The sequence below is a fragment of the Coregonus lavaretus genome (assembly GCF_964263955.1).
Source record: "Coregonus lavaretus genome assembly, chromosome: 22".
NCBI classification, from domain to species: domain Eukaryota; kingdom Metazoa; phylum Chordata; class Actinopteri; order Salmoniformes; family Salmonidae; genus Coregonus; species Coregonus lavaretus.
The window spans coordinates 25468188-25482401 of NC_140009.1; the positions used below are offsets into that span (position 1 = coordinate 25468188).

General features: G+C 42.1%; 1 protein-coding gene and 1 pseudogene across 4 annotated transcripts in view; one reads left to right on the forward strand and one right to left on the reverse strand.

Annotated features, from left to right (window-relative positions):
• The window catches only part of LOC311150145 (ankyrin repeat and SAM domain-containing protein 1A-like), a gene marked incomplete at its 3' end in the record, with an annotated part of 115094 nt that extends 104882 nt beyond the window's left edge, over positions 1-10212 (reverse strand). For all 3 annotated transcript variants that reach the window (XM_084187442.1, XM_084187443.1, XM_084187441.1), the window contains exon 1: positions 9826-10212. In XM_084187442.1, the coding sequence (XP_084043568.1) occupies positions 9826-10001 (176 nt within the window). In that variant the 5' untranslated portion in view covers positions 10002-10212. The remainder of the gene's footprint in view (positions 1-9825) is intronic.
• A 1110-nt stretch (positions 10213-11322) lies between these two features.
• LOC311150031 (transcription initiation factor TFIID subunit 11-like) lies at positions 11323-12633 on the forward strand (annotated as a pseudogene). The gene is made up of 5 exons (XR_014615675.1): positions 11323-11580; positions 11770-11891; positions 12004-12091; positions 12205-12301; positions 12424-12633. The product of XR_014615675.1 is annotated as a transcription initiation factor TFIID subunit 11-like (transcript).
• The last annotated feature ends 1581 nt before the right edge of the window (positions 12634-14214 follow it).

A 14214-nucleotide genomic window follows, 5' to 3' on the forward strand; every position in this document is an offset into this window, starting at 1 on the left:
TTTTTGCTCACCGTTCTTGTGATCATTTTGACCCCACAGGGTGAGATCTTGCGTGGAGCCCCAGATCAAGGGAGATTATCAGTGGTCTTGTATGTCTTCCATTTCCTAATAATTGCTCCCACAGTTGATTTCTTCAAACCAAGCTGCTTACCTATTGCAGATTCAGTCTTCCCAGCCTGGTGCAGGTCTACAATTTTGTTTCTGGTGTCCTTTGACAGCTCTTTGGTCTTGGCCATAGTGGAGTTTGGAGTGTGACTGTTTGAGGTTGTGGACAGGTGTCTTTTATACTGATAACAAGTTCAAACAGGTGCCATTAATACAGGTAACGAGTGGAGGACAGAGGAGCCTCTTAAAGAAGAAGTTACAGGTCTGTGAGAGCCAGAAATCTTGCTTGTTTGTAGGTGACCAAATACTTATTTCCCACCATAATTTGCAAATAAATTCATAAAAAATCCTACATTGTGATTTTCTGGATTTTTTTTCCTCAATTTGTCTGTCATAGTTGACGTGTACCTATGATGGACATTACAGGCCTCTCTCATCTTTTTAAGTGGGAGAACTTGCACAATTGGTGGCTGACTAAATACTTTTTTTCCCCACTGTATATATATATATACAGTGAGCGAAAAAAGTATTTGATCCCCTGCTGATTTTGTATGTTTGCCTACTGACAAAGAAATAATCAGTCTATAATTTTAATGGTAGGTTTATTTGAACATTGAGAGACAGAATAACAACAACAAAATCCAGAAAAACGCATGTCAAAAATGTTATAAATTGATTTGCATTTCAATGAGGGAAATAAGTATTTGACCCCCTCTCAATCAGAAAGATTTCTGGCTCCCAGGTGTCTTTTATACAGGTAACGAGCTGAGATTAGGAGCACACTCTTAAAGGGAGTGCTCCTAATCTCAGTTTGTTACCTGTATAAAAGACACCTGTCCACAGAAGCAATCAATCAATCAGATTCCAAACTCTCCACCATGGCCAAGACCAAAGAGCTCTCCAAGGATGTCAGGGACAAGACTGTAGACCTACACAAGGCTGGAATGGGCTACAAGACCATCGCCAAGCAGCTTGGTGAGAAGGTGACAAGTTGGTGCGATTATTCGCTCCATGCAAGATCTCACCTCGTGGAGTTGCAATGATCATGAGAACGGTGAGGAATCAGCCCAGAACTACACGGGAGGAACTTGTCAATGATCTCAAGGCAGCTGGAACCATAGTCACCAAGAAAACAATTGGTAACACACTACGCCGTGAAGGACTGAAATCCTGCAGCGCCCGCAAGGTCCCCCTGCTCAAGAAAGCACATATACAGGCCCGTCTGAAGTTTGCCAATGAACATCTGAATGATTCAGAGGAGAACTGGGTGAAAGTGTTGTGGTCAGATGAGACCAAAATTGAGCTCTTTGGCATCAACTCAACTCGCCGTGTTTGGAGAAGGAGGAATGCTGCCTATGACCCCAAGAACACCACCCCCACCGTCAAACATGGAGGTGGAAACATTATGCTTTGGGGGTGTTTTTCTGCTAAGGGGACAGGACAACTTCACTGCATCAAAGGGACGATGGACGGGGCCATGTACCGTCAAATCTTGGGTGAGAACCTCCTTCCCTCAGCCAGGGCATTGAAAATGGGTCGTGGATGGGTATTCCAGCATGACAATGACCCAAAACACACGGCCAAGGCAACAAAGGAGTGGCTCAAGAAGAAGCACATTAAGGTCCTGGAGTGGCCTAGCCAGTCTCCAGACCTTAATCCCATAGAAAATCTGTGGAGGGAGCTGAAGGTTCGAGTTGCCAAACATTAGCCCTGAAACCTTAATGACTTGGAGAAGATCTGCAAAGAGGAGTGGGACAAAATCCCTCCTGAGATGTGTGCAAACCTGGTGGCCAACTACAAGAAACGTCTGACCTCTGTGATTGCCAACAAGGGTTTTTCCACCAAGTACTAAGTCATGTTTTGCAGAGGGGTCAAATACTTATTTCCCTCATTAAAATGGAAATCAATTCATAACATTTTTGACATGTGTTTTTCAGGATTTTTGTTGTTGTTATTCTGTCTCTCACTGTTCAAATAAACCTACCATTAAAATTATAGACTGATCATGTCTTTGTCAGTGGGCAAACGTACAAAATCAGCAGGGGATCAAATACTTTTTCCCCCTCACGGTATATCTAATATATATATATATATATATATATATATATATATATATATATGAGAGAGAGAGATAAATATATTTTTTTATAGTTTACAGCAATGGTCATGGTCACAGCAAAGATAATCTGCCACTGTCACATGACAGGGCCAAGAGAGGCCTCTGCACAGAAGCATCTCTCCGTCTTCATCCCACACACTCCTCCCCACATCTGTGGAATTCATCATGGGTAAAGGAGGCCTGCCACCTACGTCTATTAGCCTACTGCTTTCTCCAGCTTTCTCTGACAAGACAAACATGCTGGTTGTAAATCTTAAATGGCCTCACATTCAAACTGTCATCCCAAATTCAAATACTTCAGGAATGTCAACACATGGGTGTTAGATTTCCCAGCTACCACTTCTCTCTCCTGGATGGAACAAGGAAGAAGTAGTTCAGAGGTCACCCTTCCATCCCCTGAACATGACACTCATCGCATGCTTTTTGCCAAACTTCTAACTTAGCTCTTAGCTACTGGAGACACTACCTGGGTGACAGGCATTCATTCCACTGAACTACCATTTCATTTGCATTCTCTTCCTGGTTCACCACATGCCTGAGTGGATAGTGTCATGTTGCTGTTTATATTAAACCACAGACAGATGCTAGGAATTCATAAGTGATTCCTGCAGAGAGCTCTATGGTCTATGGAGACACCATGGTCTCGAGTGGCTGAAATGACTGAGTGAATACTCATCACGACACCCTCTGATTCACTGCCTCTCTGCCACGGACAGATATGAACATTAAATTGCACAAAGTGGACAAACCAGTCATGCTAAATGAAAGATAGAACATGCATGCATAACAGAGAAGCCAAATGGCCTTGTTTGTTTAAATGTGCGCATCATTCCATTGCAACCACTTTTGTTGTTATTGAACAAAAAATGTATAAAAACATATACACTACATTTACATTTAAGTCATTTAGCAGACCAGTCAAAGGTTTGGACACACCTCATTACAGGATTAATCTTTATTTTTACTATTTTCTACATTGTAGAATAATAGTGAAGACATCAAAATTACGAAATAACATATTTGGAATCATGTAGTACCCAAAAAGTGTTAAACAAATCGAAATATATTTTATATTTGAGATTCTTTAAATAGCCAGTTTGCCTTGATGACAGCTTTGCACACTCTTGGCATTCTCTCAACCAACTTCATGAGGTAGTCACCTGGAATGCATTTCAATTAACAGGTGTGCCTTGTTAAAAGTTAATTTGTGGAATTTCTTTCCTTCTTAATGCGTTTGAGCCAATCAGTTGTGTTGTGACAAGGTAGGGGTGGTATACAGAAGATAGCCCTATTTGGTAAAAGACCAAGTCCATTATGGCAAGAACAGCTCAAATAAGCAAAGAGAAACGACAGTCCATCATTACTTTAAAACATGAAAGTCAGTCAATAACGAAAATGTCAATAACCTTGAAAGTTTATTCAAGTGCAGTCGCAAAAGCCATCAAGCGCTATGATGAAACTGGCTCTCATGAGGACCGCCACAGGCATGGAAGACCCAGAGTTACCTCTGCTGCAGAGGATAAGTTCATTAGTTGTTTTTTTAGGGGGTAGATCAGCTTTAATATTGCAGATAGATTGTAACTTCCATCAATGTAATTGTCTGCATCACTTCCAATCCAACATATGTTTTTATACACACATATACACACACACACACACATACATACATACAGTGGGGAGAACAAGTATTTGATACACTGCCGATTTTGCAGGATTTCCTACTTACAAAGCATGTAGAGGTCTGTAATTTTTATCATAGGTACACTTCAACTGTGAGAGACGGAATCTAAAACAAAAATCCAGAAAATCACATTGTATGATTTTTAAGTAATTCATTTGCATTTTATTGCATGACATAAGTATTTGATACAGCAGAAAAGCAGAACTTAATATTTGGTACAGAAACCTTTGTTTGCAATTACAGAGATTTTTCCTGTAGGTCTTGACCAGGTTTGCACACACTGCAGCAGGGATTTTGGCCCACTCCTGCATACAGACCTTCTCCAGATCCTTCAGGTTTCGGGGCTGTCGCTGGGCAATACAGACTTTCAGCTCCCTCCAAGGATTTTCTATTGGGTTCAGGTCTGGAGACTGGCTAGGCCACTCCAGGACCTTGAGATGCTTCTTACGGAGCCTTCTTACTTCATTCCTCTGCTACTTCAGGCTTATACATACTATATACATTTTATGGACACAGTCAATTTTACAATAATTATATTAGACCGGTGGTAATCTGTCCTTTGGTCTGATGAGTCCAAATTTGAGATGTTTGGTTCCAACCGCCGTGTCTTTGAGATGCAGAGTAGGTGAATGGATGATCTCCGCATGTGGTTCCCACCATGAAGCATAGAGGAGGTGGTGTGATGGTGCGGGGGTGCTTTGTTGATGACACGGTCTGTGATTTATTTAGAATTCAAAGCACACTTAACCAGCATGGCTACCACAGCATTCTGCAGCAATACGCCATCCCATCTGGTTTGGGCTTAGTGGGACTATCATTTGTTTTTCAGCAGGACAATGACCCAAAACACACCTCCAGGCTGTGTAAAGGCTATTTGACCAATGAGAGTGATGGAGTGCTGCATCAGATGACCTGGCCTCCACAATCACCTGACCTCAACCCATTAGACATGGTTTGGGATTAGTTGGACTGCAGAGTGAAGGAAAAGCAGCCAACAAGTGCTCACCATCTGTGGGAACTCCTTCAAGACAGTTGGAAAAGCATCCCTCATGAAGCTGGTTGAGAGAATGCCAAGAGTGTGCAAGGCTGTCACCAAGGCAAAAGGTGGCTACTTTGAAGAATCTCAAATATAAACTATAAATATAACACTTTGTGGTTACTACATGATTCCATATGTGTTATTTCATAGTTTTGATGTCTCCACTATTATTCTACAATGTAGAAAATAGTAAAAATAAAGAAAAACCTTTGAATGAGTAGGTGTGTCCAAACTTTTGACTGGTACTGTATGTCAGAGTTTACACTTCCTCTTCCAATGAACTGTGGGGAGGTCAAAATAATGAAACGTTCTACCAAATCTATTCATTTTAAAATGCATTACTTCTACTTGTCATTATCATTCACCTGATGATAAGACATGTATTTTTTTGGCTAACATGAGGGGATCCCTGGGTTGCCGGTTTGAAAACCTCTGGACTAAGCTAAAATATGTGCTAACATGTCATTGGCTATTTGGTCTGGAGCTGGTAGCTAGCAAGTTACATTTTCTGAGTAGCTTCCCCAACACTGCTAACAGGGCGAAATTCTGACGAGAGATAGCAGCACAAGCCACAAGGGTGGTCCAACTACGCAGGGACCGACCAGAAACCCTACATGCAAGAAGATTTGAGAGGAAGCACAATTCACTTGCTGCGACTGTTGTTGCACAATTGCAGCTTTGGGCTTATTATAATCACCACTCTGATTTGAGCAGAAGAGACCTCCACAGCTGAGCAAGCTGAGCCTGGCTGGCACACGCCTCTTTCCTCCCAGTACCTTCCTCTGTGGTTACTGGTTAGGATCCATCTGACGTTTGCACTCCGCAAGCTCTGTCTAGCCCACATTTTTCTTCAAATGTGTTTTTTATGCATATTTTAGCAAAACAAGACCAACAAACCTGCAGAACTTAGGGGCCTCAGTGTGTATGTAGCCTACACTCTGAGTCACTCAATGCAAAAACTTAATTCAAACTTCCTAAAATCTCCTCTGGCAACAGGTCCTGTCCCTTGACCACTTCCCCACAATGACATTTCACTAACAGTGACAAAGAGGCTAAACACAAGCTTACATTTCAGTTGGCCTACTTGAACAACCTAATCCCGACTGCCACAGTATCTAGGTACAAAATAGCCAAAGTCTATTCAGCTTCCTTGACTGACTGAGGACCTACAGTACTATTAAAACAGTCAATTTGGAGAAAAGGGAATGCATTTAAAAAGGTGTTTTGTACCACTGCACTGACAGCTCTCTTTATCCATTTGGACACTTTGTCTAGAAAAAGCCCAAACCGTTCCTTGGGGACTGATAAATATGAAAAGCGATCCTCTCTGTGCTGTGTCAATGGGAGAAAGGAGCTGGCTGTGAATTTAGGAGACAACACACAACCCTTCATCTGGCTACACTCTGTGAGTGTCAGTTCTGTCAGTGCTGCTCCACGCATTCCTCTGTTAATTTCCCCTCAATGGGCAGGCCAGGCTCCCTCTCTCTCCCTGGCCTGCCATGGACTCAGCTTACCCCGGCCTCCAGCCCAGCAACAGCAGCTGGGGTTGTTTGGACAACCTGGGACAGGAAGTGCCAGAGAGGAGCTCTTCCTGTGAACCTCCAGGATCAAGACGGATCATGGGGCCAGAGTGAGATCCTGGCAGTATGTTGCAATAAGTGTACAGTACACTATTTGTAAAGGCATAGCTTGCAGTTAGTGTATGACATAGTGCTTCACCACTTCTGCTTCTTTGTTGATCTTGAGCAACTAGATTAAACTACATCCACTCACACATAGCCTAGGCCCCATCACATGTTCTATTGTAGAGAGGTTTGCACAGTGGCAGTCAAAAAGCCATATAAGCAATCTAAAATAACAGAGGTAAATTCTACTTAAATGGAAGTCAATTCAGGAACTTGTCAACTGAATACCACATGCGTATTCTGGCATTGACTGGCAGTGAAATGTCATTGAACCCAACCATGGTAAACAGGAAAGCCTTATCAGGCGTCAGTCTGCTGCTGTTCAGACTGGAAGGTTATTATTGATGCTGAGCAGGTAATGTTGACGCCTTGGGCTCCCTGTCTCTCACCATGATAGCCGTGCGGAATGCTATCCAGTGTCAGTGTCATTCCATCTATTTCTGTTTCAGAGTAACACAAAGCACATGTGGTGCTTCTGAACATGATGGACTCAGTGTCTGTTCAATTGTATCTTCCATTCAGGTGTTCAGGAAGAGCAGCCATTCTGCAGAGCGAAGCTGTGCTCCTGCCTGGCTACAAAAACACCACAAGTCTCAACATGTACTCCAGTCCAAAGGAAGAATGGCAAAAATTCTGCACAAACACAACACACCATCACCAATGCTGACAGTTACTGTGGGAATACAAAAATACTGTTGCATGCATTATGCAAAGAAGGGCAACTACCTATGCCGTGCTATGAACAGATGTCAGTGTAACAACAACTTAGATGGGTTTTCTGGAAATAATATTGCACCATGTCAAATTTCTACGTCAGTTGTAACAACAACCACATTTTGCAGGTGAAGTAGTTCAACATGAAAGTTGAACATGCACAGATGTGGGCCTAGGCCTAAACATCAGTTATTTTCCACCATGTAAATAAGCTGAGCAAGCTGCACACTACACAGACCAACCATCTTTAGTGAAAGAACTCTATTGAACCGATGTCTGAATCAGTATGGTAATTTCACATCGATGCTCCTAAACCAGGGGGGTCAAACTCATTCGACGGAGGGCCGAGTGTCTGCAGGTTTTTGGTCATCAATTAAGACCTAGACAACCAGGTGAGGGGATTTCCTTACTAATTAGTGACCTTAATTCATCAATCAAGTGCAAGGGTGGACCAAAAACACTCTGTGGAATGAGTTTGTCACATGTGCCCTAAGCGTAGTCATTTTCATTACATGCGCTAAATCAAATGTCACATACAATAGCAAAATCTCCCCCTGGGCCACTACCTCAAATACCTCTGCACATTGATCTGGTACTGGTACTCCCTGTATATAGCTCCATTCTTGTGTCTTTTATTTTATTCCTCATGTTAGTAACTTTTTATTTATTTTTTACTCTGCATCGTTGAGAAAGGTTTGTAAGCAAGCATTTTACTGTAAAGTCTACACCAGTTATATTCGGCGTGTGTGATAAATAAAATGTGATTTGATACAATGGGCTCTTCAGTCCGTGTCCGCCCACAGATCCATAACAGACAGGCAGGGATGGAGGCAGCCTTGAATGCATCATGATATCCCTGAATTGGATTTCCGATTAATAGGGTTTATTGTAATTAGCTAGAGTACATTCAGTGTAGTGTACAGCCTGGCATGAGTAGCACAGTGATACATCACCTAAGGGCTTTTAGCAAACACTTGTCTCAGCCATGGGCTGTAGGCACCCTGATGAGGCTTTTAGGAGGTTGATTGACAGGGCTGCTATGCATCTGTGTGTGGCCAGCATTCTAATTGCAACTGGTTTATCTAGTCCTAGCGTGAAAAACAGGAAATAATGAAAAACCTCTCTCGTTGGCATGTGTATTGTGGCATAGACCTCAAGAGATACATGTTCTCAACATGTTATCCCCAATCTTTTCCATGTTTACTCTGTAGGGTTGGTCCTTGTGTGTAGCCTAGTTTCAGACAAGGTGCTTCCACTACCCCAACAGCACACTGCCCTTTTTCTTGTTTACCAAGCATGCACCATAATGTACCATGGCCTCTTTAAAAAGCACCTTGAGGCATGTTACTGAGTACACAATAAAGGGCACCACAGGTCCCAGGGCAATGACTACTAGCCCAGTGTCTCATAGAGCTTGAGTTAGCCTAGGTCATTGTGTATTCCCTTTGTCCCATTTCTCATGCAACCTTTACCTGAAAGGGCTGTAGAACGAGTGTCACCAAAATTAGTCTCTCTGACATTATTTCTCACTACTCTCAGTGGGCATCTATCTAATCCCAAAAGCACAACATGTATTATTTATTTAATAACCTTGAGCAAGATGGAAAAAAACGTACAAATAGCATGCAACTGCCCAGTCCACCGACATAAACTCCATTCCTCCCACTTGCTAGTAGAGACAAGTTTCGGGAGGGCATGGTGCAACAAAATGTAGGGGGAAGAATCATGACCCATTTCACCGAAAGATCCTGTTTCATTGCCTTTTTCGTGGTTTATGTAAACCAATTTCACCGTGGCATAGGAAAATTAATGGGTCTGGCGTCAGACATTAATAGGCAGGTAGCCTATCGGTTAGAGCGTTGGGCCAGTAACCTAAAGGTCCCATGTTTGAATACAGAGCCGACAATACGACAAATCTGTCGATGTGCCCTTGAGCAAGACACTTACCCTAATTCCGTAATACTATGCCTGACCCTGTATAAAACAATACATTTCACTGCACCGGTGACAAAAAATTTTTTTTTTATAATTATGTTATGGCGTTCGTAGACTTTTTCTCAATGGTCCAAAATGTCTAGACAAACCAAAACCCATTGAGTAGTTTAGCTGCCCACACAAACAAATGAGGACTAGAGGTTGAAATCTATTACATATGAATATCTTTGAGTATGTAATGAGTTTTATGTTGCATTCCATTTATTTATTTTTCACTGACGATCATTAACAAAGAGGCACTTTATTGCGCGTGCATGGCAACGTGGATGTGTTATTAAACATGGCGAAGCAAGGGTCCACTGCATGGATGCTTACTAACAAATGAATAGCCGCTGCTGTAATTACAACCGAAATACAATAAACTGATTGATCCGGGGGGTTGTTTACTGAATGTGGCTGTGCCGTTTACAACGTGCCCATGAGCACCGACGTTCCTGGTCGGAACACCTCGCGCTCTGCCTCCCATTCATTCACTGATCTCCCCTACCTGAGAAGGCTGGAAAGCGGGTGAGAAGCATTGTGACCACTGCTATTGCTGCTTCCACCAGTCCCCGATGATCCACTGCCACTTCCAGTCGATTGTCTTTTCCCAGAGAGAAGCTTTTCCACGGCGGCAAGATTCCCTGTGCGCGCCGCCTCTAAGAGTTCCTGCTCCTTCCCCATCTCGGATAGAGTAGGGGGTCGGAGGATTGGGGAAAGAGGGGTTTAGAAGACGGGAGAAAAAATCCTTTGCTCTCCTCTACCAATCTCACAGGCGTACTCGTTCTTTCAACGCCGATGAAAACAATGGTTCCCCGCACGACTGGATCAGTCTCCCCCAGCAGCAAAATTCTCCAGGATTGTTCTGACCTTCCACTGTAGCTCCAGGGAAAAGTTTCGTTCAGTACCACGGAGCAAACTTCCTTCGCCCAGTCTCAAGTGCGCGTCACTTCCTCGAAACTGCCCCTATCTGACGTCGATCAAGTCATTTTTTTCATAATTTCTCATTTTTGTGAATTAGTTGGTGATTATTCTATTCTATTACCAATATGCACAACATATATATTTCTACTAAATACAATAAGTGCACAGTACACTGTGCATGTGCACATGATTGTACATTCAATAATCAGCTGTGTTGACATCCTTTATCTCTCCTGAAAAAAAAAACTGTAGGATCATAAAACACAAAATATGTGGGTGCCAGCGAGTTAAATGTATTTTCCAGTTAATAATGGAGGGTATTGACATATTGATATAATTTAAAAACTTCCATTACCAAATGACATTTAGCCAGAGCATCATCTGAAAAAAAGCATAGTATTTTATTTCCCATTTACAAGCCAAGCATTTTAACATGTATGACTAGTTGAATAGACATACTCCACTAAAGCACTGGACCAAAGATAACTGAGTGTGTGTATCTTTACTCAACTGACAGAGAAAAGACAGAAAAAAAAAATTTCTAATTTTGTTTTCAGTGTTCTCTCAATAAAGAACAATAAAGTTTGAAAAGGGTTGTCACTAGTTACCACAAGCACAATGTCAAAATTGGCTATATCGTAAAAATTCATGAAAATTAAAATGTGCTTTTGTCTTAATTTAACGTTAGGGTTAGGCATAAGGTTAGCAGTGTGAAGTGCCTCTTTCATCAAGTATGTAAGTCGCTCTGGATAAGAGCGTCTGCTAAAATGACTAAAATGATTAAGGTTAGGTTTAAAAAATACATTTTAGAAATAGGCGGGGTTTATGACTTTGTGGCTGTGGTAACTAGTGACGACACGGGAAAAGGAAGTGGATTTCAGCAGCAGCTTCCGGCCGCGAATGTTCTCAAATTTTTATTTTGGTGTTGCTTCAAAACATTTCACTTTCGCACTTTAGCTAGTATTTTGCCAAAGGAGCTAACGATCATCTAACGACATACTAGCCTCGTAGAATTTTGTGTAAGTGAGCGTAGCTAGCTGTGAAGTTATTTTGTTGTTGTTTCTCGAGTCAACCATTGCTGCTTTGACTGTTGCAGAATTATAAATTCGATTGGTGTGGTAAGATTTCAAATGAGCTATGGCAGACCCGGCTCGGATGGTAAGATTTCAAATGAGCTATGGCAGACCCGGCTCGGATAAAGACTGAATCCAACTCTGAGCAATCATTGGCTGCTGGAGAAAGCCCTAAAACCGAAGACACTGAAGAAGTGCCCGTGACCTCTGCAGACACTGAATCAAAAGATACATCCTCACAATCAATCATACACGAAAACAAACAGGTCAGTGTGTTGGAATAACTATAACTTATAAAGAGTGTCATGATATAGAAAATGGCCCCAAAAGTACTGGAACCCTACAACAACCTTCCAACAGAGCTCACGAGCCGCATTCAAGATATAGTCAACTATTTGTTACATCTTCCGTACAATATCTACAATCCTCTGTTTACTTTGCATGACCTGCTGAAGGACTCTGTGGCTGAGGATGAGGGAACCGCAGGTCATCCTGCTTCCAAAAAGCTGAAAGTAGAGCCTGAGAAGAAAAAGGACAGGCGCCAAAAGGTTGACGAGGATGAGATACAGAAGATGCAGTAAGATTCAGATACTGTACATTCTATTAACAAAGTGTTTGTGTGGTAACTGCACAAAGATATTTGTTGCAAGCATTCGTACATGACAAATTTTCCCTCTCGTGTTGTCCAGGGTTTTAGTCTCCTCCTTTTCCGAGGAGCAGCTTAACCGCTATGAGATGTACAGACGCTCGGCCTTCCCCAAAGCTGCTATCAAGAGGGTAAGACCTTTAGGCAGTTGAATGTAATATTTCAGTTCAATTTCAAATCAACAAATTCACTGATGCATGTATGCTGTATTTCAACATATGTTGTCTTTACCTGGTTGATACAGCTGATACAGTCCATCACAGGATCCTCAGTCTCTCAAAATGTGGTTATCGCCATGTCCGGTATTTCCAAGGTCTTTGCTGGAGAAATAGTGGAAGAAGGTGAGTAAGGGACATCACTGGGTTAATATTGACCAGACATGATATCTTGATTGTCTTGCATCTCCACCAACAAAGACTTTGAGGCATTTTGACTACTGACATGCTTCTGTTTGGCCCTGCAGCTCTGGACGTGTGTGAGAAGTGGGGGGACATGCCTCCCCTGCAGCCCAAGCACATGAGGGAGGCTGAAGAGCAGAGAGCAGATCCCCAATATAAAGCACAAGAACATTCTCTTCCACTGAGCCACACATGCCTTGCTGATTATAGACGGACAGAGCCAAGCTGGGATGTATTCCACCTTTCAGATAGTGGCAACTTACACACCACTTTATCATGTTCATTCTCTCTATTCTAATGTCCACTGGCATTGAGAATGTTTGGCCATGAAGGCAAATGCAGTATACTGCTGTCAGGAATAGTCCAACTCCAAAGTCAACCACTGTGTTAGTTGAGGGTATTTCTTGGATATACTTGTCAATAATAGAACAGCATCAAGGTTTGATGAAAATATTAGATCTACTTAGTGTTTGTATATTTTACGCTTTATTGTTTGAGCTGTTGCTGAAGCATAAAGTTGAAATTATGTATCCAAAACTGGTCCATTCTAGTGCCTCATGGGAAAAAGTTGTTTTTTTGTTTCAGTTAAAGCATTTTAATACAGAACTCGGGTTGATAACTATGGGCCACATTTCAATAAATAAAATGACATTTGTTAATTATGTATTATCTTCTCGTTAGATGACAGGTGAAGTTTCGTAAATTGAGCTTGTGTGTGCATGTTGTAGACACTAACCTCAAACCTGCTCTCTGGCCAATAAATCAGTTCAGTCACCAACCTACACTAGGAGAATAGAGGGCACACAAATAAAGGTTGGTTTGATATTTTATCACTTTGAAAAATTCTCACATACTCATTTGGTTCACAGAACCAAGTTTACATGGGTCTTATTGCATGATGCAATGACAAACTATCTTAGGTGAGGAATTCTAAGCAAGTGTTACACAAACATTACATAAAAAAGTGGCTCAACAAATTTTGTTATCAGGTAATTATCTTCTCAGGGATGATTCTCTCACTGTCACACTAAGCAAGTGCAATTTCCAGTGAATGTACCAAACTTAAAAGTGCAAATATTCCACATATAGCAAAAGAACAATCAGTTCAGTTATAACATGCACACACTCACTCCTTCCACGACAATGAGAATACAGTATTTTTGCAAAGTCATTCTGATAACTAAAGGGTCGGAGTATCCCAGTCCCACCCCTTATTAATGCATGGCACTATTTGGCTGGATCGAGGCTGTGTTGTCATGGTAACCCAGGCAAGTTGAAGGGGGAGCAGAAGTGTAACTTGACAGGCTGTCCCCTGTGAAGAGGGAGCTAGCTGGGGGCTGAGTGGCCACCCTGCTGCGGACAGGGAGGGCTAACAGGGTTGTTCTAAGGAGGGGGTGGATTTTAGACGAGCTTAGTCACATTCAGTCAGATAACTGCAGTTTTCTAACTAGGGACATAATTTTCCTTCCACATCACTTACAATAACCAGGTTTAGACGGGTTGGCTGACAACGTCAAGAAAATTATGTGCGCGCATCGATGCGGCAGGAAGGCGTGCATTATGATTCTGAAAGGTCAGATAGCTAGCAGCAATGACAAGAAGCTGCCATGTGGGGAATCAAAGGTGGCTCGTTTCAGCTCGTATCACAGATTATCCATTATATCGACTAGATACTCTAGTGGCCGCTCAAACAATGAAAAGAAACGTCTACAAAAATGGAAGGCTGTCTGGAGGCGGTGGGACCATTCTAGCCAATGAGCGCAACGGGTTCCACTAGTTACCACAGCCACAAAGTCAAAATTTGCTACGTAAAAATGTATGAAAACAACAATTTGCTTTTTGGTCTTATTTTAAGG